The sequence below is a fragment of the Fusarium proliferatum genome (genome assembly GCF_900067095.1).
Source record: "Fusarium proliferatum ET1 genome assembly, contig: FPRO_scaffold013, whole genome shotgun sequence".
NCBI lineage: Eukaryota > Fungi > Ascomycota > Sordariomycetes > Hypocreales > Nectriaceae > Fusarium > Fusarium proliferatum.
The window spans coordinates 130,575-158,238 of NW_022194802.1; the positions used below are offsets into that span (position 1 = coordinate 130,575).

General features: G+C 48.0%; 12 protein-coding genes across 12 annotated transcripts; 5 read left to right on the forward strand and 7 right to left on the reverse strand.

Moving 5' to 3' along the window:
- Positions 1-541: 541 nt before the first annotated feature.
- On the reverse strand, positions 542-2,757 carry FPRO_12654 (uncharacterized protein; the record flags this gene model as incomplete). The annotated part of the gene is made up of 3 exons (XM_031223194.1): positions 542-744; positions 797-2,520; positions 2,564-2,757. 3 exons carry the CDS (start codon positions 2,755-2,757, stop codon positions 542-544), a joined length of 2,121 nt encoding a protein of 706 aa, XP_031088577.1.
- A 479-nt stretch (positions 2,758-3,236) lies between these two features.
- On the forward strand, positions 3,237-4,811 carry FPRO_12655 (uncharacterized protein; the record flags this gene model as incomplete). The annotated part of the gene is made up of 1 exon (XM_031223195.1): positions 3,237-4,811. One exon carries the CDS (start codon positions 3,237-3,239, stop codon positions 4,809-4,811), a length of 1,575 nt encoding a protein of 524 aa, XP_031088578.1.
- Positions 4,812-5,031: 220 nt separating this feature from the next.
- Positions 5,032-6,145, reverse strand: FPRO_12656 (uncharacterized protein; the record flags this gene model as incomplete). Its single annotated transcript, XM_031223196.1, has 2 exons — positions 5,032-5,734; positions 5,787-6,145. The coding sequence occupies 2 exons, from the start codon at positions 6,143-6,145 to the stop codon at positions 5,032-5,034; spliced, it is 1,062 nt and encodes a 353-aa protein (XP_031088579.1).
- A 1,012-nt stretch (positions 6,146-7,157) lies between these two features.
- On the reverse strand, positions 7,158-7,778 carry FPRO_12657 (uncharacterized protein; the record flags this gene model as incomplete). The annotated part of the gene is made up of 1 exon (XM_031223197.1): positions 7,158-7,778. The coding sequence occupies one exon, from the start codon at positions 7,776-7,778 to the stop codon at positions 7,158-7,160; it is 621 nt and encodes a 206-aa protein (XP_031088580.1).
- A 2,228-nt stretch (positions 7,779-10,006) lies between these two features.
- Positions 10,007-11,313, forward strand: FPRO_12658 (uncharacterized protein; the record flags this gene model as incomplete). The annotated part of the gene is made up of 4 exons (XM_031223198.1): positions 10,007-10,187; positions 10,239-10,704; positions 10,765-10,895; positions 10,949-11,313. 4 exons carry the CDS (start codon positions 10,007-10,009, stop codon positions 11,311-11,313), a joined length of 1,143 nt encoding a protein of 380 aa, XP_031088581.1.
- A 705-nt stretch (positions 11,314-12,018) lies between these two features.
- Positions 12,019-13,476, forward strand: FPRO_12659 (uncharacterized protein; the record flags this gene model as incomplete). The annotated part of the gene is made up of 2 exons (XM_031223199.1): positions 12,019-12,210; positions 12,259-13,476. The coding sequence occupies 2 exons, from the start codon at positions 12,019-12,021 to the stop codon at positions 13,474-13,476; spliced, it is 1,410 nt and encodes a 469-aa protein (XP_031088582.1).
- Positions 13,477-13,847: 371 nt separating this feature from the next.
- On the reverse strand, positions 13,848-16,173 carry FPRO_12660 (uncharacterized protein; the record flags this gene model as incomplete). The annotated part of the gene is made up of 2 exons (XM_031223200.1): positions 13,848-15,712; positions 15,774-16,173. 2 exons carry the CDS (start codon positions 16,171-16,173, stop codon positions 13,848-13,850), a joined length of 2,265 nt encoding a protein of 754 aa, XP_031088583.1.
- Positions 16,174-18,546: 2,373 nt separating this feature from the next.
- FPRO_12661 (uncharacterized protein) lies at positions 18,547-20,498 on the forward strand (the record flags this gene model as incomplete). Its single annotated transcript, XM_031223201.1, has 2 exons — positions 18,547-18,574; positions 18,625-20,498. The coding sequence occupies 2 exons, from the start codon at positions 18,547-18,549 to the stop codon at positions 20,496-20,498; spliced, it is 1,902 nt and encodes a 633-aa protein (XP_031088584.1).
- A 100-nt stretch (positions 20,499-20,598) lies between these two features.
- On the reverse strand, positions 20,599-22,428 carry FPRO_12662 (uncharacterized protein; the record flags this gene model as incomplete). The annotated part of the gene is made up of 3 exons (XM_031223202.1): positions 20,599-21,935; positions 21,988-22,273; positions 22,324-22,428. The coding sequence occupies 3 exons, from the start codon at positions 22,426-22,428 to the stop codon at positions 20,599-20,601; spliced, it is 1,728 nt and encodes a 575-aa protein (XP_031088585.1).
- A 393-nt stretch (positions 22,429-22,821) lies between these two features.
- On the forward strand, positions 22,822-23,637 carry FPRO_12663 (uncharacterized protein; the record flags this gene model as incomplete). Its single annotated transcript, XM_031223204.1, has 3 exons — positions 22,822-23,025; positions 23,090-23,406; positions 23,460-23,637. 3 exons carry the CDS (start codon positions 22,822-22,824, stop codon positions 23,635-23,637), a joined length of 699 nt encoding a protein of 232 aa, XP_031088586.1.
- Positions 23,638-23,669: 32 nt separating this feature from the next.
- Positions 23,670-25,942, reverse strand: FPRO_12664 (GAL4-Transcription factor; the record flags this gene model as incomplete). The annotated part of the gene is made up of 7 exons (XM_031223205.1): positions 23,670-23,988; positions 24,036-24,514; positions 24,564-25,258; positions 25,310-25,620; positions 25,672-25,766; positions 25,815-25,844; positions 25,904-25,942. The coding sequence occupies 7 exons, from the start codon at positions 25,940-25,942 to the stop codon at positions 23,670-23,672; spliced, it is 1,968 nt and encodes a 655-aa protein (XP_031088587.1).
- A 353-nt stretch (positions 25,943-26,295) lies between these two features.
- FPRO_12665 (uncharacterized protein) lies at positions 26,296-27,637 on the reverse strand (the record flags this gene model as incomplete). The annotated part of the gene is made up of 5 exons (XM_031223206.1): positions 26,296-26,567; positions 26,616-26,927; positions 26,994-27,122; positions 27,179-27,271; positions 27,337-27,637. The coding sequence occupies 5 exons, from the start codon at positions 27,635-27,637 to the stop codon at positions 26,296-26,298; spliced, it is 1,107 nt and encodes a 368-aa protein (XP_031088588.1).
- Positions 27,638-27,664: the final 27 nt, after the last annotated feature.

Consider the following 27,664-nt stretch of genomic DNA (forward strand, 5'->3'; position numbering starts at 1 on the left):
AAACAATAATAATTATTAAATCTATAATAATCTGTAGCGTAATGTTTATTAGCTACTCTGGATCAGCAGCTATGGCCCGAGCTGGAAATCACCTCTCGCCTCATGCGGTGGTCTCTGCGACAGATCCGCAAGCTCCCTTTCATTGGTTGGCAGTTATGGAGTAGAATTATAATGTTTGTCTAATGGCTGCAACTTCTGCTTATCTTCAAGAAGCACGAGTATTTTGTATGGTGTGGCGCTGTTCCTCTCTGTACTTGGTGGATGAAAGTATTCTTCTTTTCTAGATTAGCGCCAGATTGGGTACAGTATCTTGAGTGGAAGTCGGCTGTCTTGGTTCATACTATAGCGACGATGTATGCGCGAGTAGTTGGGCCAACCCTGCTGGGGCTTTCGGAGAGCTACGCGGAATACTATGAAATATTTAACGGAGGCAAGTTTTAGAAATTACAGCACAAGAAGGACTATGTAGATTAGTAACCAGGAATCTTTTATTATGGGACTCTCTTTTACTGCTATGGCTGATGGAGTGACTGAGTACTGCTCAAAAGGTCGGCGTCTCTTCTTCCAGCAATGGGGTTGAGACATTTATCCACCCAAACAAAGGGTCGATCGGCAGACCATACTCAAAATCGGCCATGCGGAACATTTCGGATCCCGTATGGGATAATTCATTAACTAAAAACGTGCTCTGAATGACGTCCAAGTCAAACGACATATGATTTTGCCTAAGAGAGTGCGATTCTTCTGCTGTAAAGTCAATATCATACATGCAAACACAGAGGAGGATTGAACCTACCGGTAATCAAGTTCAAGTGGTTAGCCTCAATTAAGCGCCTGATACTGTTTGCTGGTTTGGCAACACCAGGATTTGCCGTGCACAGTTCATCCAGGCATTCCAAACTGGATTTGAGCATCAATAAATGATCACGTGTCTGGGTCTGTGAAGCTGCATTGCGGACATGTATTGTACAAGCCACATACACCGAGTATGCGAGAACATAAGGAGCGCCACTCAGCCCGTAGGTTGACTTGTAGAATGAGGCTATACTGGTGATGGATCTTGCTGCTACAGTGCATTGCTCCCATGACCGTCGCGACGTGGCAGTGGATCGGAGATGATCATCTGAGATGAATGGTCGATGAACGAGAATGATGAGAGAGTGATAGACGTTATGAAGAACCATGATATTGGGTGTTTGAATCGCAGTGCTCGACGACAACCATGGTTGGAAATCTAGCTCCGGTGGTAGCTTATCTCGCCACTGGTGCAAGGCCTGCTCAATCTTTTGAAGATCGGCTTGAGCATTTGAGAACGTGGCTCCGACCACATAAAAGCGATTGATGATAGTCGTCATTATCTTGGACAGGAGACATAGTTGCTGAAAAGTCGAAACGGAATGTCTCGGAATTGCATCGCCCATGTTTTCATCAAGTCTAGATGACGAACCTGTAGCCAAGGCTGAAGGATAAAATGGCTCCATCTCCTCGTACAAGTCAAGGCACTCACGAGATACCTGTGAGTCACGCAGACTGATAGCCACTGGACGACCCATATACAGACTCTGGAGCTTATCGCAGACAAAAGCGCCCCAGAAGACCCGTCGTCGGATCTCAATCTCTTCAGGGTCTTCTGTAGTCTGCTTCGGATCGAGATGAAGACCAAGATCGTAAACCATTCGTAGAGCGTACCCTGTATATAGCCAGCCTTTTGACGTCTCTCCACGGGCATTATATGTCGAGCCTAAAAGGACAAGTCCAACAATTGTGGATATATGTGGTCTGATGAGAAGATACTCACTGCTGAGAAGCTCATCACAGCGCTTGAAGAAACGACGGCCAACGCTGGACGCATCATCTGGATCGTCCCTGACGTCAAGTCGCGGGGAGAACTTGCTGCAGCATGCGAATATGGCATTGAGCATGAAAGCAGAGCAATATGGGCCAGAACATTCCAAGTCTCGCATGACAGCCGGCCGATACGTCAGCAGAAAAGTATGATGCTGACGAGCCCAGTGCAAGTTTAGAAGATGGAGTGCAAGTTCTGTTGGCTCTCCAGCAATTGTTGTAAGTCTGGTAAGTCTGTGCTCTAGATGACGTTGCAAAGCGGCATTGGCTATTAATTCGTTCTTGACGTGCTCTGTTGTTGTTGTGGATTGACGGGATGATGGTGTTCCCCTATCGTTCCTTGCCGGGTTGTGAAGAGCAGACGATGGACCGAAGCTGTTTGTCGTGCCAGCATCATCAACAGATATGAAGTTGGCAATATTTAACTCATCATCTGACGATACTATTGGTGTAGTAGCACTTCTATCAATGGGCTGACTTGTGTTTTTTCGTGATGAAGCCTCTTCCGGAGGGCCAGGCTCAGTAGAGTCTAGCAAGTTGACAGCCCCATCTTCATCAACGGCTGCGTCGAGTAATTTCTCCCGCTCCTCCGGGCTACTTCTCTTCAGAGTCAACAGGAACACTTTGAGAGCTGCCAGGTCCCGTTGCAATTTTGCAATTTGAGAAAACGTAGGTCTGCCATTTATTAGAGTCATCAACTCTAGGTAGTATGACGTACCTTTTTCGTGGAGTTTCTTTCCGATAGATACATTCACGTTTCTGACTGGCACAATTTCCGCACTCGGGCTTTACAGCGTCACAACGGATCTTCTTGGTCCGACAGGCCAGACATGCTTTTGCCAACGACTTGGGTGGTCGTTGACTGGGTCCATCGTCAGCGACCATTATCACGCCATTGCCCTGAGAAGACATGAGGCAGGGTCTTGCGAAATAGTGGAGAATAAATGATATGATTGATATGATAAGATTGTTGCAGATGGGCCCATCTTGGACGCGGAGTTGCAGAATTGCTTCAAACAGTACCTGAGGTTCGTAGGCCGCAGAAGAAAGCTCCGAACGGAATGTGGAGTCTTGTCTTTACCGAAGTAACCGAGCCATCACTCGGAGAATCAGTCTCCGGGTTGTCTGTTCCTTTCTCCACAATCAGCCACATGCTGCGAGAATGGGACCAATTGAAAGCAGTTCCACAGTGGCTTGGTCGTCAATTCGGAGGATGAGTCCCCGCGTCTCGAGTGGCGTAATTGCGACAGCATCATTCTCTGGAGGCGTTGATATAATTATATAAACTCCTTACATCAGCGTAATCAACCCGGTATCTTTCATCGATCACAAAACATCTCCTAGACATTAATTTATCCCAATTCCCTTCAAAGGTCACCTCTCACCTTACCATGGCTCTTCCAAAGCAAGTCGATGTCCTTGTTGTGGGCAGTGGCAATGCCGGGTTTGCAGCAGCCCTCTCAGCAGCTCAGAACGGCGCTGGAAGCGTCCTTCTTATCGACAAGTGCCCCGAGAACTGGGTCGGTGGAAACTCCTATTTCACTGCTGGCGCCTATCGAATTGCCCATGGCGGACTTCAAGATGTCCTACCAATCGTCAACAACGTCTCCCGGGAACAAGCTGAGAAGATCGATCTTGCCCCTTACACCGAGAAAGACTTCCAAAACGATATGGACAGAGTCTGTATGGGACGTTCAGACCCTGAACTCTCAAAGAGCCTGATTCAGAACTCCAATCCTACCATCAAGTGGCTTGCTGCGAATGGAATACGATTCCAACTGTCCTTCAACAGGCAAGCATATGAGGTTGATGGGAGAATAAAGTTCTGGGGCGGCATGTGCATCAAGACCGAGGATGGAGGCAAGGGTCTTATTCAGGACTATCTTGCTGCCATCAAGAAGCACAATGTTCGAGTTTCTTGGTCAACTGGCCTTACGGGACTGAAGAAGCACTCCTCTGATGACGGCTACGACGTCCAAGTATCTCTTAATGGCGTCAAACGTACATTGAACGCTGGTGCTGTCATCTTAGCTGCTGGTGGTTTCGAGTCGAATCCTCAGATGCGAAGTCAGTTCCTCGGACCTGGCTGGGACTTGGCCATGGTTCGAGGTACACCTTACAACACTGGCGATGTTTTGGGACTGGCCATTCAACAGCTTGGCGCACAGGCTGTAGGTAATTGGTCTGGCTGTCACTCTGTTGCCTGGGATGCCAATGCTAACCCCAACACGGGTGATCGAGAAGCTTCCAACGAGTACACCAAGTCAGGATACCCTCTCGGCCTCATGCTCAACGTTGATGGCGAGAGGTTTGTTGACGAAGGCGTTGATCTTCGAAACTACACCTATGCCAAGTTTGGTCGGGCTATTCTCCAACAACCCGAGCACCTCGCCTTCCAGGTCTGGGACTCCAGAACCAGCGGCTGGCTACGAGGAGAAGAGTACCGCGAGGAACGCGTTGAGCGCATTACTGCCAACACGCTTGAGGAACTAGCCGACAAGTGCGCAGAACGCGGTCTTCGAAACAAGGCTGCCTTTGTTGACACTGTTCGAGAGTACAACGAAGCAGTCTATGCTCACCGTCGCGAGCACCCCAACGTCAAGTGGGATCCTGCCACCAGAGATGGACTATCAACACAGTCTTCCGCGAAGAAGCTTGCGCTGGCCAAGTCCAACTGGGCTCTACCTTTGGACAAGGGACCTTATGTGGCAGTCAAGGTCACCTGCGGCGTCACCTTCACATTTGGTGGTGTCAAGGTTGATCCCCAAACTGCTCAGTTGATTCATGGTTCAACTGGTAGTCCAGTGCCAAACGTCTATGTTGCGGGAGAGATGGTGGGAGGCTTGTTTTACTCGAATTACCCTGGTGGAAGTGGCCTGACTTCAGGTGCTGTTTTCGGAGCCAAGGCTGGAAAAGAGGCTGCGAAATCTGTTGCGGGCGGCCGATCAATCTCAAGTCGCCTGTAGACCAGTCTTGTAAAGTCTGTATTTTATTAAAAGAGATCTTAGAATGCTACATGCTTTTACTATATCTTTACAAGTTCAAATAAAGGAATAGATAATATGCCTCTCGTGAGAAGTTGACAACAAATCAATCATAAATGTCGCAAACGCCCATTTAGGCCACAGTGAGGTCGTGACTGGAGTCCGAGTGACCTGATCTTCTGATTCCCTACCAAGTGCCTCCCTACACAATCAGAAAGCTTACTTCGGGACTTCTCAGAATCTCCAACCAGTTCAGCCCATCAGGAGTATTGGCCCGCTGCCTCCAGATGAGCTCAAGCGTTTCCATCGCCGTATACAAAAAGCCCCATGGGAACAAACGCGACTGTCTTTTCATTCGATCCATTATCCACGCCTGCTGACTGGGATCACTTGTTTGAGCTCCAGCGATGAACGTTGGCCAAAAGGATGTCTTGAAGTTGGGGTCCTCGTCAGTGATGTGGCGGAGATGAAAGATAAGCCCTTTCTCGAGATCCTGCTCCGTATTCTCCGGTAGAAAGCTTCTGACAGATGGAATAGCGTACATGATGTATAGACAGCATGCCATTTGATGTGTATATCCAGTGTGTATCCGACTTGAGATATCAGTGACCTGCCGACCAAGAGGCACTTGCTGGATGTCCCAAGACCAAGTTTCAACGTTGAATGTCATGGCGTCCATGAATAATTCAAGACCTTTCGCAGCCGTTTCATCCACGCCATCGTTTTTGGGTGACTGCCTCTGCAAGATTATTGCAGTGGACCATAGAATCTGGAGGATCTCAGCAGGGCAGCAAATAAAGCTGTTCCGGGCGGCATAGTGAATAGCAGACGACGCGATTGTTGTGTTGAGTGCAAGAGAAGACTGCGGAATCTGGTCCATGAATGTCAAAGCGAATACATAAAAGCTGGCAAATCAGTTAACTTCCCGTCATTTGGAGCAACAAGCATCAGGCTTACATGTAACAATCTGATATGACAAAGTCCTTGAGCATCTCGCCCACGCTGTTAGCCGGCTGAGCATAACTGAGCAACCAGCCGATTCCTTCAAGATGTGCCTTGGAGCCATGTTTCCCCGAGTCGATCATATCAGCGGTCACAAGAAGCATCGCAGCTGTCAAGACCATATCACGACCATGGGTATCCAGGTCCTGAAATGCCATGCGGAGAAGATACAGCGCCCTTTGTTTAGCCGCCAATGCATCAAGCATAGCTCTTCGAGATGGATTCCAGTTGCTGGCGTGATTTGGTGTCACCAGCGACTTGTCGATATCTGGTCTTAGAACATTGGACATATGTAGAGCTGCGGCTGTGATCATGGTGTATTGCAGGACGGGGCTGCAGAATCCCATTGGCAACAATCTTGGGAACGGATTGTGGCCTGGTAGGTCTATCGCTACAAGCTGAGGACAAAGGCCATTCGCAACTAGTTATTCGTAGTCAGCAAGGAGCATAGCAGGACCAACAGAGTATGACAAACAATACGATAAATAATAACGATCGCTTGAGCTCATGTCGCAGAACAAAGGATCAGTCAAGTTGCCGGAAAGTTGCATACTATCATCAAGATCCAGATCCGACGAAGGATTGCTGCTTATTACTTGATTGGCAGTGTTTGTAGCTAGTCTCCATTCATCTTCATCTGTCTGACTTGATGGTGAATAATCTGAGTCGTCTTTGGACAAAGGTATCTTTTTGCCAGACAACTTCCCGCGGCTGGCGACAGAATCCGTCCATCTCCACAGTGTACCGTATCCAAGACATTCTTTCCCTAATGATATGCACTTGCGACAAGAAGGAACGGATCCATCACAGCGGAACCGTTTTCGTCGACAGTTGTGACATCCGTTTGGGTTTGTGCGTGGTGGACCCATACAGATTTACGCAGAACATAGACACAAGCTGGTAAGAATTGCTTTACTGTAGCTCTTCTGATGAAGCTGACTGGTGGGTGAGTTCTGGTCGAAATGAGCGCTAGGTATAAAGAGGAAGAGGATGGGAAATCTCCAGATCCAATCTTGCCAGTCCATCTGTTACGGCCCCGGTTTTCCAGGGTGGAGAATGGCTTGAGCCAGTAGAATCGGATCAACGGATATAACTACTATAGCACATTAAACCCGTTCCCAAGATCCATCGGAATGTCATCACTACCGGCTCAATAAGCGCAATTTTGCAATTGCCGTGATATCCTAAAAATAGAGTGCGGCTTATTTATTGACATATCTATTTCTCCGAGATCTGTGATATAGAATTCCGATTGTTGTTCCCGCTTCGTTGAGATCCCTGTGATTCTGAACCCATCCCAAGTCGCGCCAGTCTCAAATCTCCAGTTCAAACACTTTGAGCCCCTTCAAATTCCTTCTGAAACTCTGCAGCACTCTTCACGTGGCCCCTTGAAGGGATGATCTTGTCCAGGATGACCCGATGAAGCTCCGCATCCCCATCGGCACAAGCGTCGCTGATGACTGTTGTCGCGAACTCGGCATCCGTTGCCGTCACCGCCGTTCTCAAAACACAACCAGAAGTGCTCAGACCGGAAAGAACAACAGACTTGATGCCCTTCTTCTTCAGATATTCAAGTAAACCCGGTGACTTGAGCGCCGAGATGTGTCCTGGGACTCGCTGAAAAGTGAGCTCGTCTTTGTCATCGGCCCGGAGTTCAGCTGGTTCAGGTTCTTCCAGGGTCTTCATGGTTTGCAAGAGCCCTTGGAAGCGATTGACGCCTTTGCAGGCTGGGAATGGAGTGCCGTTTGCATCGATGAGGCAGTGAACGACAGTGATGTTGTGAGCCTTGGCCCAGTTTCGGAGTTCAACTGCAACCTTCAAGGCTGGCTCAGCAGTTGGACCAGCAACCTTCTCGATGAACAGGGTGTACCAATCAAGGAGAAGAAGAGCTGTTTCAGAGGGCCCGTAGGCACTTGGGGAAGATGCGTCGATTGAAGTGGTAGACATGGTGATGATGTTAAAGCTGATTGCTGAGTGCTGTGTTTGAGATAGTTGTTGAACTTGGAGTTTGATCAACCAGCGGTAGAATCTGAGTCTTATATAGTCCTCAGAAATTATGGGATCGACATTTCAGGATGATCAATGGACTTGGACATGTTGGACTCGGCGATATGTGCGATTAACCCCGTCTGGCGTTATGAGGTTATCCCCAGTCGGTGCCGATTCGGCAAATTGTTTCCGAGCTTTCATCCCACTATAGGGTATTCAATATCGAGAAACCAGTGCGACGCTGACTAAAGGCTGCAAGCAGGCTAATTGTTTTTCAGTGGGTGTAAAAGAAATAATACAGATAAAAGTACTTTAAGGCTAATATCGGGATTACTATCTTCAATATTATGATTTCATATAATACCATTATCAGAAGTGTGACTCGTTTTGTGACACGCGCATTTTTAAGCTCCGGATTTTGGACGGCCCATTACTTGTCGATTAGCAGCAAACTCCATGCCTTGACTGACAACGCCAACCTCAAAAAGATCTCCGAAGTCGTTACAGAAATTACTGGCAAGACTGCATCGCACCACATGGTGCCAACTAAGTCGTATGCTTCACTAAGTCTTTACTGCAACTAGGTTATAGCTCTATATGTATTTTAAAGCGACTTAATGATTAGCTGGTAAGATAATTTTAGAGTTTCCTGATAATACTGAGGCGATAGCATCACTCTATTATAAGATACAGAAATACTCGATCGCATCTATCTCAGTTGGATCAAGACCGTGAGAGACTGCACTCGACACATGGGACTTGGAGGGAGCCATCGAAGGAGCGTTCTGAAGATGGTGGAAGACTGGACTGATAAATGGCATTTTAGTAGTGTGTATACGCGACTGTGTGGCATGGCTGATTGAGCCTTCTACAGTTTTATCTTTTTGAACTGTGAAATGTAGGTCCAACTTCCTTCTGTGAATAGGCTCTCCTTCATATTGGTCGCAGACATTATCTCATCAAGCTAACACTCTTATTAAGAGAGAACGAGGTACCAGGCCCAATAAATAATGGTTTTAAGTGCATAATGAGTTCGCCAGTCTGCCATCGCAGATGCCAATGGGACTCCTGGCCCTGAGAATGGCGTAATCTGCATTGCCGCAGTGGGTTAGCTGTGGCATTGAGTGGCTGTTTCAAAGCTCGCAGAAGCTTCGGTAGTGTTGTCCAAGCCCTCGCATGGCTTCAAGGTACGAGGAGACCAGCCCAGCATGTGACTGGGCTGGTGCTACCGAGAACTAAGGCGTATCTGGCCACGAATCAGTCTTGAGTGATCTTGCGACCATGTCCCCAGATTGATTTGCTCAGCCTTTGTGGAGTTCTGCAGGAGAAAGAAACACCAATGAGCATTCCATACCAAATCCTCGGTTACATTGGTAGGATGCTCAACAGCAGGGATCTCTGAAGTCAGATGATAAGGCACATTGAATAGGTACAAGCGTCGCTCCTTATCCCAGGATCCGGGGTCAATGCGCAAGGGACAGATCTTGGGAGATTTAAGCGAAGGAAACTGTCAAAAGTATGCTAGTGATGCTGGTACCGAGTAAATTCTGCATTTCGGGAATGGTTCGTCTCTTCAAAATCCATGATAAATGCCAAGACTCAGGAGCGGAATTAAGAGCACACTCAGCTGTGGCTTGGAAGCGACTCTCGAGAATCATGATCTTTGACAGCGAGTCAAGACCCAAATACCGACAAGAAAAGCCCCTTTTCCGAAAAGAGTGGAAATTAGACGGCCTAAGCTTGCTTCAGCTCTTTATCAGTCAAGCCCAAGGAAGCATGTTTCTGTTCCAGATGATTTGTCGAACAGATAACTGCCAAAACTCTCAAACGAGGCTTGTCACCAACACAGCGCTGCAGCCAGTAGCAAGCCCACTACCCCAACAAGCGCAAACTCAAAATTGGCGGGTAATCTGCAGCGGTCGAGTTATCTATTGGAGCTAGGACGAGATAACGATAAAACATGCTCCTTTGGGCATGGTCGTATCCGGGGAAAGCTATCATGGCTGGATGGAACGAGTCAGTTGTTCTGCAGACAGGTTCAGCTCTCGTCATCGGCTGCCATTCAAAATGCAGATCCCATCCTGCCCCCATTCTTGCTGCAGCAAAGCAAAACTTTTCGACCACGGTTTCCTGTTATTTTGCACACTTTCTCATGAATTGGCGCTGCAACAGCGCCTGCTCACACCATGGCTGGACTCCAACCTAATATCTGGGCTGGTGTCGCGATCCCATGGCTCGCGGCTTTGACGTCGCTCATTCTTCGTGTCTGCGCCCGGCGCATGACCAAGATGAGCTGGTGGTTTGACGACTACTTCACCATCCTGGCGTTTCTCTTCGCGACGGGGTATTGCGGTATCATGGTTGAATGTCAGTGACGATCCCGTCTTGTCTATGGGTACAAGACTTACAGCCATACAGGGACGCTACATGCTTATCTCGGAGTGAATATTCCCGACTCGATGCCTACCGATGAGCGTGAGGCGATTTTGCAACGAGCACGATTTCTGGCCTACTTCAACTCCCTGTGTTACGCGTCATCAATCGCTTGTTCCAAGCTCGCCATCTTGTGTCTGTATTGGCGACTGTTTCGCATTTCATCCATTCGCATTCCGATCATGGTGATGCTGGTTATGGTCGTCATCTGGATCATCCTCCGAACCTTCATGCTCACATTTCGCTGCGTCCCTGTCCAGTCACTTTGGGACTACACTATTACAGACAAGGTCTGCAACATCAACAGCGACCAATTCTTCCTGGGAACCATCACGACTCATTTTATCATGGATATAATCATCCTGGTCTTACCCATTATTGAAGTCTTCAGACTTAGACTTCGGACAGGTCAAAAGCTAGCAATCGGAGCCTTGTTCCTTCTTGGTACCATGTAAGATCTCATATCCTCCCACTTACATCATCCGAATTATTTTACTAACCTCCAGGACAGTGTATGCATTGCATCAATGTTTGTGCTGATTGTGCTTGTTAACTACCCCGATAACACAACGCAGATGCCTCATGACTATGCCATGTTCTGCATTCTAGGCTCTGTTGAAGTCAATATCGCCATTGTCTCTGGTTAGTACCTATCTTGTCATTCACCTAATTCAGTCATTGACTAGTTATAACAGCGTGCTTCCCTCTTCTACGTCCAGTATTTGTGCATATTCTCCCTTCCAGTTTCCTCAGTTCATATGGCAAAAGCAGTCAGCCTATCAGCCGACCGAGCAATGCCATCAAGCTTACAACTCTTATTCGGACAAACAAGGACCGGGAAGCGGATGAAACAAGCTCAACACATCAATTGGCAGACGTTGAGAACGGACTGCATTATCATTCTGGTGACGGGTCACGGTCCGAAGGAGTGCATACTATGATCTCGAGCGAGCAATCGGGTTCTGGTCCTGAAATCGATACGGCGGGAATCCACGTGCGAAATGACACGGTAGTGGAGATTAAGCAGGTTGAAAACAAAGGCTTCTATCGGCTTGAGTAGTTTTTATAGAGAATCAAGAGACTTTACATAGAATACCATTTTCAGTCAAATGACATCATGTTCCACCAAGCCGTTTTGATGATCACCTCTTCTGTCTTGTTCCGGTACTACTTGAAAGGACCAGGGGTCAACAGCTCGTGCTGATGAGCTAATTAATGACCTTGATGTCGGTGGTGCCCCATTGTTCCACGGCACTTCGACACTCCAAGTGGGACCCGAGGTTCTGCGGCATACGTACCATGAAGGAGCCTACGGCCGCTCGGATACGCACAGCCTCTCAATTCGGAGTCCGTTGCGTGGACATTGGCAATGATATCATGTTTATACTTTCCAGAAATATTAAAATAAAATTATACGGGTAATGTTCGTGCGCTGACTTATGGCATGAGACCTTGAATTAAACTCTGTTGCATGGCCGAAAGTCCCGGATGCTACGTCGGTAGTTCCCACGGCGCCCTGAAAATCCCTTCTGATCGACGGTACTACGTAGTCGGCCGTGCGTTCGTGCCGGAATTTTTAAATGACAAGGTCACACTGCATCATCCTACCGACCTGCTGATTCGCTGTGCTCGTGCTGACGTGCAATGGAAAATTTTGGGCTAGGCCGGTGACACAAGGGAGGTCAGCAATCAGCCGCACGTACTTAAGCCTTCTCCCCTCCGTCTTCTCTCGGAACTCTTCATTCACCTTCGATTTATTGACAAGATGAAGCTGAATAATTTCCTCCCCTTCTTTGCCTACCTGGCAGGCCATGGTGTCCTCGCAACGCCCAAGCAGGAAACCATCGAAGTCGATGTCTGTATTGTCGGCGGTGGCGCAACTGGTGCTTACGCTGCAGTCAGGCTGCGAGAGGATTACGGCAAGAAGGTCGTGGTGATTGAGAAGGAGAACAAACTCGTGAGTTAACTTGGCCGAGAGATGAGACTGTTACTGACGCCTTCCTAGGGCGGTCATGTCCACGTTTACAAGCCCAGCGCCAACGCGAGCCCGATCAATTATGGAGTCCAAGCGTACCTTGACCGAAAGACAACCAAGGCTTTCTTCAAGCGGTTCAATGTCGGACTCGTCTCTCCCAATCTAGTCAGCGCCGCCGAGGGGTTACTCACCACCAAGGACATTGACTTCAGCACCGGAAAGAAGGTTGATCCTGACTACGGCACTATCAATGCCACTGTCGCCCTGGCCACATATGCTGCATTGGCCATCAAGTATCAACCCTGGTTCGAGAACGGCTACTTCAAGAAGGGAGAAGTCCCCGAGGACCTTCTTCTTCCCTTTGGCGAGTTCCTTGAGAAGTATCAGCTTGGGAGTGCCCTTTCCATCCTGCGAACTCTTATCTGGCTCTCCGACGCGACGCACACCCCGACTTGGAATGTCATGGCTGTTGTTGGAGAGCCTCAGCTTGCGGCCTTTGGGTTTGGTCTTACTGGCCCTTCATTCAAGTATCCATCAACAGGCTCTACCCAGTCGCTCTACGACAACGTCTACAACTTGATCAAGGATGACGTTCTTCTTGAAAGCACAGTTGCCTGGAGCAAGCGAACTTCCCAGGGCTCAGAGCTCGTCGTGCAGACACCCTCTGGCAAGAAGACCATCAAGGCCAAGAAGGTTCTCTTTGCAGCAACACCTTCACCCGATAACGTGGGTACCTGGGACCTCGATACCAAAGAAAAGTCGCTCTTCTCCAAATTCTCCTGGGAGACGCTGTACGTTGGCGTCGTCGGCAAGACAAGCCTACCCAAGGACGTCTCCGGCATTACCAACACCGCTGACAACGCCACTAACTACTACCTTCCACGAGGTAACTTTGTCGACGCCTACTCTCGTTCCGGTGAGCAGGACCTTTGGACAACTCGTGTCCTTGGTCAGGCCAACCTGACAGCTCAGAAGGCCAAGGCTCTCATCAAGCAGGTCTTCACCAACATCGACAAGGCTGGAACTTACGATGTTACCACTCCTGATATTGTTGCATTCGCATCTCACGGATTGACTGTTCCTAAGGTCTGTGCTCAGGAGCTTGAGGAGGGCTTCTATAATAAGATTTATGCCCTCCAGGGCCAGCGCAACACTTTCTGGACTGGTCTGACGTGGGCTCCCGATTACACTCCTATCCTTTGGGACTTCACTGAGAAACTGTTCCCCCAGATCCTTTCTGGTCTTTGAGCGTTGTTTGTTAACAAGCTGTGAAAGATTTAGGTTAATTGCTTGAATGTTATATCTGGCCAGCTAGTTTAGAGTTCCCTTCACTATAATACATTATTATATACAGACAAGAGTGCTATTTTGAGCTGATAGGCCCGACAGCTGATGCTCGCAACAAGTGAATCACGGGTTAAATCCGTTACAGAGGCCTATGCTTTCGCTCTTTGATTAAATCATCTGGCTTTAGTGAAGCTGCTTTACTCTTTGGTAGTAGCTAATGAGATTATAATACCCAAGTATAATTAAAGGCAGGATCGAGTATCTGACCCAAACTAGATCAGCCTAAAAAAACAGAGGACGCAATTTAAAATCTCATATCGAGGTAAAGACTATCAAACTAGCCAAAAAGTTGTTTCAATTGCTGACTTCAGCTGGTCCTCTGTCTGTGGCCCAAAGATCCTCCCAACCCCAATCCGCTCAAAGCAAGATGAACCGTCTGCTATGCGTCGGAGTAGAAGGACACTGTACGTCTGGTACGAATACCAACAATAACCGAGACCAAAACCTGGAAATTTCACAGTTGCCTTCGTGAGTGGAAAAGCAACGACATCCTGGAGTATGGGCTCGGAGCTTGCAACCAAGTCATCGATTGATGCCCATCCGCAAAGAATTTCCGGAAACTGAGAAAGGCTTATTTTCCTCCAATACTCCCGTGTCCGTGTTTCGGGAACTGTCGTGAACCCCGCGTGTAAGTTGTGTTTGTGGTCGATTTCATAACCTGACAAGGTGCTTGCGATGTCCAGGTCTGAGTCCGAGTCGAATAGGCCACTGATTCTGACACGAAGAAGCTTTCCCTGCATAACAAGGGTATTGAATTGTGGCACAACAAATTGTTCCACTGGAATGACTTGACCTTTTAGATCGGCATCTCTGGTGAGGTCGTACTCAAATGTTGACATTTGCTCACGCATCGAGGTTTTCTTCGCACCAAGGAATTTGCAAAGTCCCTTGGTCTGAGCCATAAGTCCCGATGATATTTTGCGATGGTCGTGCTGCCAGACGATAGGTTTTACAACTGATGCCCAGGACCATGTAGGAATCCCACTCAGTCTTTTGTCTGAACACGATCCATCCATTTCCCATAAAAGGCCTGCTATAATGTCTCCGGCCCATAGTCCAGATAGATAGAAGCTTCCCCAATGATCTTTCTGATCCATTAAGCGATTAATGACTGTGGCAAATTCTTGTGAGATACCAGCGAGTGCGCTCAATCTGTCCTGGCCAGCGTTGGTAAGGTGCAAAGAAGAATAAGTATGCACAGCAAATCTCCACTTTTGAAAGATACTCTCGTCCTCTTTCAAAGAATCGAGCCTAAAATGATTCTTAAGGGAGATGTCAGCATGTTTATCATTGAGTATACTCAGATTGACATCATTGGAAGTTGTGGTTCGCGGACTGGTCCTTTGGCACTGATAGAAGCAAGCCGTTCTTGTGTAGGATATAACGCGTCTGCTCAATATCCACTCTTGGAAGATCCAACCTCTACTCAGTAAATCGGACTGAGCGATTTCTCTGTCATACTGACTCTTGACTTCCGAATGATCGACATGACATACAAAAAAGTAGCCTTTTTGATCGCCCTGTCGGTCTCTATATGGAAGTCGGACGAGATTGGGCCCAAGGTCTTGGTCAGTGGTTGCGAATAGTCCTGTGTCTCGGGTAACTCCAAAACCAGCGACTGTAAAGAATGAGTTTTGGTAGTACTTCGCCATCTGGGAAGCCTCTATCATCCAGTCCTGTTGACTGTCTTGTATGATACAAAGCGAATCAATCCATAGAAATGGTATATTCATCTTTAATGCAAGATCAAAGGCATCCTCGAAGTGAGCTGGAAGATGATCCAGCGCTTTTCCTTGAAGCCTGTCAGAGTAGTTGATTTGTACAGTGGAGGCGTTGGCGGTGTCCGGTTGAATCCAGCGATGGGTGAGCGTGATATATTTTCCCCGTCGACCGCCAGTTTCCTTCAGTCTAAGTCCTCTTGTCCCATCACTGTTACGGCTGACTTCGATGCATCGGTTTGGAAGGTCAGTGACTTCCGGATTGAGTAAAGGCGAGCCCGATAAGGATACTCGGCATTCTTCATGGGATTCTTGACACTGTTGAAGCCAACGCGATAGCACCCGTACGTGATCGTCAGACGATGTCTTTGAGCTTAGTAGTCGTCCCGTTACATCACCACTGATAGCCGCAGGAGACTCTAGTTAATAGTTAGCTACTATCACGTAGACTCTACTACTATCAGCAAGTAGATAGCTTACCTTCGTCAGCTAGAACCTGGAAAGGGCTCAGAGGCGTGGAGCGGTGGAGTATATGGTATGCGGGACTTGAGCTACTAGCCCACAATCTAGTAAGCCCGAGTGGACTGCCGAGGTTGGAAGTGGTTGTATAATCTTGCTGGCATTGAGTATCCAACCGTTGCTTCCACTCGTCGTCAGGTTGCAAATAAATCCACTGCATCCAATGAAGGAGGTTTGCTATCACTCCCTCCTTTTTAAGTGCCGGTGAAAAACGCGCTGTGAGGAGTATGGAACAGAACTGACAGCCAGATTCGGCGGCAGCAATGACCGACAGTAATTTATACCCCCTTACTCGACCCTTAATGGGGTCAAAAGCCTGAATGTCGAATGCACGACACGAATCGCAGAGCCCCATAGCCATATTCACGGGCGGCTACTGTACTGAACCCGATCTATCGTGCAGAGGTATGGAGTAAAATCACACAATAAAAGAATGAAGTCACGGAGCGGAGATTCTCGACGCGCGAAATTTGCAACCAGCAACCAACAACCAACACCCAACAACTACAGGGGTTATAAATGCTCCACGTGACCTACGATAAAGCTTATCTCGCACCTTAATTTCCCTCAAACTATTTTCAAACACGCGTCGGTCAGCAATCGTGACAACCTCACTTCAAGAGACGCACATATCGACCTGTAGTGAGGATGCCGTTGTACTCCCACCTTGGCCTGGCAATAAGTCGACCGCTTTATCTGTTCGTTTTTCTGTCGGTTGTGTATGTCCCCTGCGCCTTTGGACTGTTTTTCCTGTCATGGAAGACAAACCCTGACACAGTTCCCCTGTTTACTAAGGATGGAAATGGCAACTACGTGGTCCTCCAAATCCGCTGCTATGCTGCACACGAGGTTCACGCATCGGGAGTTATCTCAAATATCGCCAGATCTCTTTTAATATTCCAAGCCATTCAGTTGTTTGCGCACGCTGTTTTGATTTCTCAGAAGCGCTGGGCTCGAACAGCAAAGACATTGTCGATTTTACTGATAAGCACGACCTTGGTTTGTGTCATAGCCATTACGATTAAAGCCTGGAATCTTATAAAAGTACTTCAAGGTCCAGGCCCATTTCCTGAATGGGAAGAGCATTGTTCGAAATTGCGCGCAGAACTGAGTCGCTATTATGATATCCGTAATACATCAGCCGATTTATTAATTTCTGGAGTCAGACCAGTGGTCATCATCTGCGTCGTGGACTGTGCTCTGAAATTCTTCCTTATCCTACTCCTCTTTGTTCTACCAACTTCTATCAAAATCCCTGTCCCGTTCGAACCCATAGTGACGGGGCCAAAGGCTCGAAGTCCAGTCGAAAACGGTGTGAACTTTCGAGAAATAGGACCCGTTTCAGAGGCATGGAAAAAATTCCATCGTCGTTCTCTTTCCAGGGACCATGTGAGTAGATACAACCCCTACAAATACTAGCTGCTATTTCGACTTTGATTAACGCAAGATCTAATACCAGACTTGCATCACTTCTATCTCTGGCCAAAACAATACAGGCCCTTCATGGGTTTTGTCTAAACGACTAACCAGAGTATGTACCTAACTGCTAACATAATTGATTACTTCACATTGAGTTCCCCGGCCTATCTAACAAATCCTAGATGCCAGTTGTGTCTTCAGAATCACCTTCCTTTAGTCCTCAGGTTTACCACTGGACCCAAGGCCGATACCGACCGCTGAGAGCCTTAATCCCGATCTTATCGATTGCGACACTTCTAGATTTCATTTCACTCTTTGTGTCTCTCTATGAGCACAAATCGGATATGAGTCAGTGCTCGAGGTTTGAAATGCTTTATTGTGCTTGAAAGAATATATTAGTTAACCTTTTAGCAGTCTATGCCAACTTCGGATCGCGTCAATCTGCTGGAAGCCGATTATGTTACTTCTTTCTGTCTTAATTGTGAAAAAACAGATAGATCTGCAACAGTACAGTCTCTGGCATATAAAGCTTTGGCATATAGTAGTTTTATTGTGGTGCATACTGCCATTTTCCTTTCCAGGACAGATAATAGTATCCGTTTTGCATGGCGTACTCCTTACGGACTCTTCATTAATTCTTCTTTTCTGGTGTGGGTATATAGCACTATCGAGTACATTAGGTGTTGTTTTCACTATATATCTTTTAGCAGTAGTTAGGCCTGTTATTAGAAGATCAGTTTCTTAAATAATAAGTCTTTATATAAATATTACCTCTATTATTAAGAATTAAATATAACCTCTAAATTAAAAAAATTAAAGAGGTTTAGAAAATATACTATGTACTTATTATTCAATTAATAAGTCTATAAGTGAATTAAGATTATCTATATTTCAATATAGGAGCCAGGATTTATACAAAAGATAGTATTTATATTACGCCATCTTCTATGTCACGTCAAAACCAGCAGTTCCAGAATCGAGCCCATTCTCAGATTGACGGCATGTGCATTGAACGAAAGCGTCAGAGGTTTAAACGCTATGACCATTAACAACAGCCTAAAAAGGAGCCACCATATTTGTATCCTCGGAAATGCAAGGGACTTGCTCCACCACAGGAAATCGACTGGTCTAGAAAACGAGCGCAGGATCTATACGAGCCTGCTAGTGGATTTCTAGTCATGTTACCGAGATTAGAGTTCAATGGAAGGATGTTCTATCAATTGCTATAAATAAGCATAACATGTGTTGAGGAACATAAAACAGCCTATTGTCTCTTGGGTCCTTTATCTCAATGTCTTGGGGTTTCTAAGTCAAAATGAAGTTTCCGACTGGCTTGACGCTAGGTACACAGGCTGTATTTAATTGAGATCATCCCTGCTGACAATTACTACAGCGTTAATCGCAACATGCGATGCTCTCAAAGTGACCATCCTCGCAGATACCAATCGCGACGGAAATGTCGATAAGAAAGACATCGACGGCAAATCTTCATGGACCCCTAATCGAGGTGCCTTAATCTTGCCCAACATCGGCGATACTGGCCTTCGTTGCGCTAAGAAATGGGGACCCAGCGTCGACATCATCTCCAGCAACGAGACTTATTTGGATTTGTGCAATGATGCGACAGATGACATTCAACGTAACCCGAAATATCTTGCGCCGCTCAAAACACTTCCCATATCTGGATTGAGCCCATCTGCTAAGGGATCTATCCAAGTCACTGATAAAACAGCCGCAGCAAAGGTCCGTGTCTTTACAAAGAAGAGTAACAAATGGATCTACGTAGCGGGCGATTATGTGTTCACTACTAAGGAGCTTTCGTCGGGTCTCGAGCTGGGTGTTGATGCCCGCGATGTTCGTCGACCCAAGGGCTGGGATGGAAATGCAAAGATACAGTTCACAGTCACTGATGGCAAGACAAAAGCAATAGACACTGTCGCTGTGCGAGTTGCTCCTGTATTGACTCACCACCATGGGCAGGTCGCCCAGCGGATCTTTTCAACGGGTGTGAACGAACCTGGCTCCAACCCTCAGCAGCAGCAGTTTGTGGATGACATCAAGCGCAACGTCGCCGGTTCCGATATCAAAGACCCCATCTTCCTCTTCGACAACCAAGATATCTGGACACAGGACTTTTTTGAACCCGGATACTCAAGTATGCCTGGCCCGAATGGCCCGATTACTATCCGAATCATGATCCGATCGGTCCAGAGCTCCCGTAGATCCGGCCGCGACGCATTCCATGAACTCCGAAACGATAAGGTCGGCGCAGTTCAACATCCAGGTGACGGCGATTCTATCGATTCCACTGGAAATTTGGAGACTATTCCGCCCTACAAGCACAATGGAAAGTCGTTCCCTCAAGGAAGAACGATCATGGGCGCTTGGGACGGAAGAGCTCCTCTCATGGTTGATTTTCTCAAGGCCCAAGAAGTCCAGGACCCTCTGATTCTCGATACAAGCTGGCTGTACGTTGGCCATGTGGACGAGTTCCTTCAGTTCCTGCCTGCCTACAATGAACATGGATGGATCATTATGGTTGCCGATCCGCTCAAGGGTCTTGATCTTCTGAAGAAGGCGTCGAAAGCCGGTCATGGAAGTGTCAGGGCTGTTTCCCGTTCACTTCAAGTGGAGGAGAAGAAGCAGGAGTTGTGTCTTCCCAGGCAGACTATCCAAGAGGCTCTCAAGTTCAAGAACTTTGACGCCATCCAGAAGAGCTCAGCTCAGCGCATTGAAGCCAATCTCAACATCCTGAAGCGAGAGACTGGAATCACTGACAAGGATATTTTCCGAGTTCCTATGCCATTCTACTATGCTGAGTCAAACAGCTGGTTATGTCCCGGACAGAAGCCATCAGATTCAACTGCAGAGGAAGATGCCTCAAAAACGCCTCAAAAGACCTCAAGCAAGACCGGCATTACGTTGAAAGGCGCTATGGGACCTGTTTACAAGGCGAAATCGATCGTAGAGGCCGGTACTCCAAAGAACTCACTGCAAAGACGTGCGATTGATACAGCTACACAGGTTCTGGCTCTCTGGCCAGGTACCGTCAACGGTCTGGTTCTGCCGGACCAGAAGGTCCTTGCACCTAAGCCTTGGGGTCCTGTAATCAACAAGCAGGATATCTTTGCGAATGCTGTATCCGAGGTGTATGCCAGTGCCGGGTACAACATTACTTATCAGGATGATTGGTTCTCTCACTTCAAGTTCCAAGGAGACGTTCACTGTGGTAGCAATTCATGGAGGGCAGTAGATATCAAGTTTTAGATATTTCTTTTCTCTACCGCGTTATGGGATATTCCAATATTACTTCATGCTCTTCTACCTCATACAATATCAGCTCTTCCATATGCCTCATAATCTAGACCTATGCGAAGTGCTCTGCAGTAGTATCATCTTCCTTAGCTAGACCGATTTTGTGTCCAGGCACGGCTTCTGTCAAGCCCATGGAAGATGCGATCTCCATCAACCTGGCCTTCTCCTCATGAGATGCAGTATCGCCAAAGACGAGATCCATATCCTCCAAACTCTTTCCACGAGTCTCAGGGACAAAGAAGTAGGTAAAGAGGAAGGCGAGAAGGCAGAATGCGGCAAAGAAGATGTAGGTACCCCAGCCAAGGTTGGCAAGCATGTCAGGTGTCACAAGGCCGATGATGAAGTTGCACATCCAAGTAGCGCTAGTAGTGATGGCCATAGCCTTGGATCGGTTGCCAAGGTTGAAAATTTCCGAAGGCAGGACCCAACCGATGGGCGCGAAGGAAAACGAAAAGTTGACGTCGTAGATATAGATGAAGACGATACCAACCCAGCCAGCAGCCTTATTGTCGGCAAGACCCGAGCCAAAGCCTCCAATGATACCACCGACAATAACGAGAGAGATGAACGTTCCAGCTGCACCACACATGAGCAACGGACGACGGCCGAGCTTGTCAATCAAGAAGAGGGCAGGCAATGTTGAGAGCGTGTTGACGATGCCGTATACACCAGTCGCCAAAAGACCAGATGTATTTCCAGACAGCCCCAACTGAGCAAACATTGTAGGGGCGTAGTAGATGATGGCATTGCAGCCCATGAACTGCTGAAAAAACATGATGCAGCAGCCGATAGCAAGGCGCTTGAAGGCAGGCCACGTAGACACGAGAGAAACATGCTGAGCAGCGAAGAGTGATAGGCCCTTCTTTCCAGGGAACTTCTCCGCTGATACGGACTCGTCAAATAGAACCTCTGTCTTGATGGCCAGATACTCAGCTGTGATGGATTCTGAGTCAACATGAACCTGGCGGAGTTGAGCCAGAGCGGCAAGGGCTTTGTCTTCCTTGTGGCGCATGAGATAAAAGCGCGGGGACTCGGGGAAGAATATCATGCCGATGCCCAGAACAAGTGCAGGGAATATCTGAAGAGCAAAGGGGACTCGCCAAGCAGCTTCGGACTGGCCTGTACAACCATTGGGGCCGACATCGTATCGAGGATCGAACGTGCGTTTGTCGGAAGTGCCGCCTGAGTACGGAATATCGGGTGCACATCGATGGCCACCGATATACTGGGTCCCGTACTCTAGCCAGTAGCTCACAAGGATGCCAAGAGTGATGCTCAGTTGCTGCAGAACGACGAGCGTACCTCTGATGCCGGGGCTTGAAACCTCGGACATGTACATGGGCACAATCATGGTCAACATTCCAACTGCAAGACCAGCGACAGCACGTCCTGAGTTTCGTGTTAGGAGGAGTGACTGGGTGAAAGGAACCGCGCTACTCACCTGCAAAAAGCATAGGGATAGAGTCGGCACCGGCCTGAAAAGCCGAGCCTATAGTAAAGACGACAACAGCTAGGAGGATCGAGCCCTTTCTACCAATGTAGTCGGCAATAGGGCCATTGATGAGAGACCCAAACCACGCGCACAGAAGCAATGTTGAGACGAACCAACCCTTGAAACCACTGTCAAGGTAAATTCGTGGAAAGTCAGCGGCGAACGACTCCATGGTCAACACGCCCGACACGACGCCTTGATCGTAGCCGAAGAGGAAGCCACCGAGACTGGCAAACTAATCACAGAGTGTCAGTTCTGATAAAGCTATGATAAGAAATCTCCCACCATAGAGAGTCCGAAAATGTAAGGGTTCTCACGCAACTGGCGCCAGACACCCTTCTTGGGTACTGCAGCAAGCTGCTCCTCGCCACTAATTTGGTCACCAGCCATATTGAAACTCGATAATTGAATTGATCCTTAGGTCGAAGCTGAATCTGGGGATTGAGTTGGGGAAACAAAAATTTGCGGAGATTTTCTGGGGTTCTTATATTCGTATAGGATCAGCATGAGGTGACCAAGTTTTGCTCCGCGTGCAACTTGAACCCCACAGAATACTGGAGTTGGATACTACGTTGGACTCCATCTCGCTGGGTCCGGCCAACTCCAGTCCGAACCAATTAGAAATCTAGGAGCTAAGTGTCCGGGCTACTGAATCCCGTGGAAATTGGAGCTGTCCATCCATGATTCAAGAAGAACTGGTCTCCTCTGAAGCGACCAAAATAAAGACCCCTGAAGATGTAAGAATTTCGAATAGAATAAACTCAACTTTTCAACTATCTCAATATGGACGGCGATTTGGTCAAGGCAACAGGGAATCTCATTGAGCGCGTCGAGCGTCTTTTGGCCCAGCAAAAGCTTCCAGCTCCAACACAACGAATCTTGATTGCGCTGGCTGGCGTACCGGGATCAGGCAAAACCACGATTTCAGATGCTTTGATCAAAGAGCTGAAGAGGAATGGTATTTCCGATGTCGCAGTCCTTCCTATGGTCAGTATGTCCTGGAGTCCCTAACTCCAAGCACGAACTACGTCACTAACATCCAACTTGTCAGGATGGGTTCCATTATACTCGCACGACTCTCTGTTCCTTCTCCGACCCTGATGAAGCATTTAGAAGACGCGGTGCACCTTTCACATTCGATGCCACTGCTTTGGTAGATCTCGTAGTGCTACTCAGGAAAACACCTGTGACGACACCTGACGAGCCCGAAACCATCATCAAAGCGCCAGGCTTTGACCACGCGAGAAAAGACCCGATCCCCGATGCCGTTGAGATCTCTTCACGCACTAGAATTGTTATCGTCGAAGGCAACTATGTACTCTTGGACCAAGACCTTTGGAGACGCATTTCCACGTTGGTAAACGATAGGTAAGTGTTGTCGGTTACTCGTCAAGTATTGCTCCTGGCTAACTCTATTGAAGATGGTTTGTAGATGTCCCAGTCGACATAGTAAGGGAACGGCTGGCATCCCGACACCTCAGAGCCGGAATTGAGACGACAATAGAAGCGGCGATTCAGCGGGCCAACGAAAACGATATACCGAACGGAGACTACATAAGATCCCATCTGATCGAACCAAACGTACGCATCATAAACTGATGACCCTGAAAAAAGGGCACCCAACGAGTCTGTCACTGGGGGAAGTTGGCCCAGTCAGGCCAGCCAAGAACACTGGCAAACTCGTCAGCAGAAGCTGCCGGCCACGTCGAAAAGTCCATCAGCATAGGGTCAAGCTGGACATTTGACCAATCACCCGATGTCAACAGAGGGTCCGGCAGAATAACGTCGATGATGTTGGCGCAGCGAGTCGCAAGCTCATTATCTGCAAATACCCCTCGGAAGATGCGACGAACCGTGTTGACGTCCTCCTGCCAGTTGGGCATGTCTGGTGATTCTGGATTACTGAGGATAGCAAGGACGATGACTAAGGAAGCGTGGAATGTGAAATAGCTGCAGGAGTTACTATAAACCATGAAGACTTGTGTAGAACGACTTACATTGAATACCAAGTCACAAGTCTGGTTCTCTGTCTCTCCGTCGTGTACTGATCGATCGACACTATCGTCGCACTCGCAGCGCGTACCGCAATGCTCATGCATTTTTCGTCAACCTCATTGACTGATACCGTCATGCTAGAATTGCCCTGGCCAATCGCCCGCTTGAGAAATAACTGGCGAAAGATGATGATCTTGAGGTTCCAGAACCGCCACCAAAGACGTGACCTGTTGAAGTAGAACGCAGGCTCAGCTAAAGGGACATGGTGATCCAGCCTTAAGTACTCTGGTAATGTTCTAGACCACTTATCCAATGTTGCATCCATGGATAGCGCGTCATCTGGTGCCACGCATAACGATGAGAGCAGACGATTGGAGATGTAATTGGACTTGACATGTAGATCACTTTGGTACTTCATGCCTGAGTAGAGTGTCGGCCTGTTTACCTCTTCTGGAGATACTTTTGTTCCACTTGTAAGGTCCTTTGCACGCATTAGTAAAGACTTTATCTTGTATCCTGATATCGCATACCTCATCATCAATATTCAGAACCGGTCGCACGTCCATTGCCTCTTCACCCGGAAGAAGTATCGGCCTCCCAAAGGTCGTCGAAGCACCACTGTCAAACATGTATAGCCCCCACCAAACACGACGGCGCATCTCTCGCTGTAAGAGACTGATACTCCACTCGGGGAGCTCTCTGTGAAGACCTAAACTTAGAGCCATTCGCGTCGCGAGCCCAAGAAAGTTAGATCCCGTGTTAGGCTTATTTCGCTTCTGGCTTAGATTGCTGAACAGGATGAGGGCTTGGACAAAGGTCAGATCGGCGCTAGCAAACAAGGACTCAGCATCCCCAAAAGATAAGGCGAGATGGTACAGCTCATCATCGAGTTCGGTGTTGTTGTTGTCGAGACACCAAGCCCCCAGTGCCATAATGGTATAGAGCAGCATCTGCCATGAGCGTGGTTTTGGTCGCTGTATAACTTGGTGAAGCTGGGCTCGAAACGTGGGTTCGTGCACAAAAGGATAGCTGCGGTGGTACACCTCAAAATAGCCATTTACTAATTGCTCGATAACCTGTCTCGACATGACTGAGTTAGATAGCTGGGAAGAAGACTCGACTCCCGCATACGGTCGTAGAACCTCAGGGCTACTACCGATGAAGGGCCTTGAGTGGCCCGTCCAGAGGAGCAATGATCTGAGAAAGAAGACACCAGCAGTCGGTCCTGGCGAGAGTTAGTGTTCTGCGTCAATTATGTCTGCGCCCATTAACTTACCCAAGTATCCTGCCCCTCTCGGCTCAACGGATAACGATGCCATCCCATCCGCCAGCTCATCCACGTCTTCCTGCCAATCAAAGCCATCGCTTTCTGCAGGCACGGCATCTGAAATGGCACCGCTGGCCTGAACTGGAGTATCAGGTGATGTAGGATTTGACGGTGGCGACAGAGATGTATTTAGCTGGGATGCGTCTGCCGGCACTTCAATGCCCCTCGACGCCAGTGCTTCATTGATGTCAACATCAGGGAGAAGCTGGTGAAACAGGCGCTCCACGTTTGCGAGGCGTCTCTCAACTCTAGTCAGATAGCTGGAAGGAGGGGTCAGCTTCGTAATTGCAAGGGTTCGGCCGAACAATTACTCTCGCGTAAGAGGAGTTCTTGGTGTCCTCTCACTATAACGACACGGTCGCCCAGACCGCGCACAGCTCATGCATATTGGCCTGTCTTTGGAGCACTTCGTCTGTTAGCATCTGCACTAGAAGTAACTGAGGTAGTGATATACTCTGAGCTTTTTACTCCGGCAATAGTCACACTTGCAGTATGCAGTTAGCTTTCAGCTATCCAGCTTCCTTTATTGAACAATGATCTTACCGCAGGGACTTTTCCAAAGTGCGGCTTATCATCTGCCATGCCGTCTTATTCTACATCAATGTTGAGGATGAAGGTTTTCCTGTGCACTAAGAAAAGTGACATGCAGATGACACCATGTTGGTGGAGGCTTTCCCCGGAATATCTTTCTTCCTGGGGTCTTCTCCTATTTATAGCCTGGTCACAATCAAGGACTTAGATCGTGGAGGAAATTGAACGCAGTGTCCTTACAGCCCATCGTGCAGGAAGCACGTCCGTCTTGGAAAAATATTCTGCAACTTTTTTTATGGTCACCTAGGGAATAAGGTACGCAATGCGAGCAGTAAACAGTTTGTGTAACAATTCAAAATAAATCTTCAATAAATACTATATCATCCTTCGAAGTTCAAACAAACTCAAACCCTCAGCAGCCTCTTTCGATGGCCAGCGCCGCCTGGTCCTCCTTTGCCCTCGTCCTTGTCCTTTGGATCTTCCTTCTTTTTGAGCTCCGACCTTGTACTAGCGAACGTAAAACGCTCATTCCTCTGTCCAAGAACACAAGCAAGAGCATATAATGTGTAGGATTCGGGGTTATACAAGGCCTCCTGCGTGGAGATGATGTCTTGATTTTCGTCGCCAGGGTCCTCACCTTCCTTTTTTCTCGGGTTCGCAATATACTTCAGTTCATCTGATGCCTCATTAGTCAATTTCTGTATTCAAGGGACTTTGAACTCACAGCTCATTTCATGCTCCTCGGTTTTGGCCACCCCTAGGACAACATGGAAGAGTTCGTGGAATAATGTCATGGACTGTGCTCTGTATTCCACAATACTTTTGCCCTCCTTCTGGATTGCCCCTAGGCGCAGATACTCATTTTTGGCATTCCATGCCAAGTTGCTGACACAGATGGTAAGTGCTTTCCACGTCTGCCCGGGACCCTCATGAGTAGCCCCAAAGTTCTGGATGGCTCCGTCAACCTTCTTCGAGCAATAGTCATCGGCCTCATCCATCATGTATTCTCTGATATCCGAGGACCAAAATGGGAACACTAAGAAGGCTGGAGTCAGAAAGATCATCAGGGAAAGTGGGATGTTCCTGGCACCTGGCTACGCACCTTCTGGCTGGTTTGCTTCATCTGGAGGCGGAGTTGGTTCATCAACTACATCTCGTACCTTCTTGGCGTCATAACCTGTAAACTTGTTGCCTGTCTCTTTATCATAGGCCACGTCATCCCAGTCCATACCTAGACGTAGACCACGTTAGTCGAACAGTGACTCAGCAGGAACAACACACACTTACGCTCCAACCACTTGCTCGAGCAGAAAAGCCATGGTTTACCGGTTGGCAGTTGTAGATCGCCATCGATGAAGTTCTTTACCGACTGCAACGTAGCTATTTCAATGGTTCAGCAACAGGCTACCTAGAGTATTTTGTGACCCGGGGGATTGAGAACATACCGATGACTGTTTCTCTGTACCTGGCGTCGGCGGGAGGGGGGTCCAATGCAAAAAAGGTGTATATGTATTCGGGTCCATCAACGCTATCGTCTTGAGCGTACGAGAGGGCAGCGTCGACAAGCTTTCTGGCATCTGTCCACCATCGGTTGAGTTTACTCTTATAAGACGTACATCCACCAACTCCAACACTGCCTTGTTTAACGTTAAAGACAGAGTCAATTGAACCTAGGACATATTGAGCAAGAAGTGTCAACAACAGTGCTTTATATGTAAAAGGAATTGGACGTTGAAGCCAAGTCATGACGGGAGACGGAGACGGATGACAAGA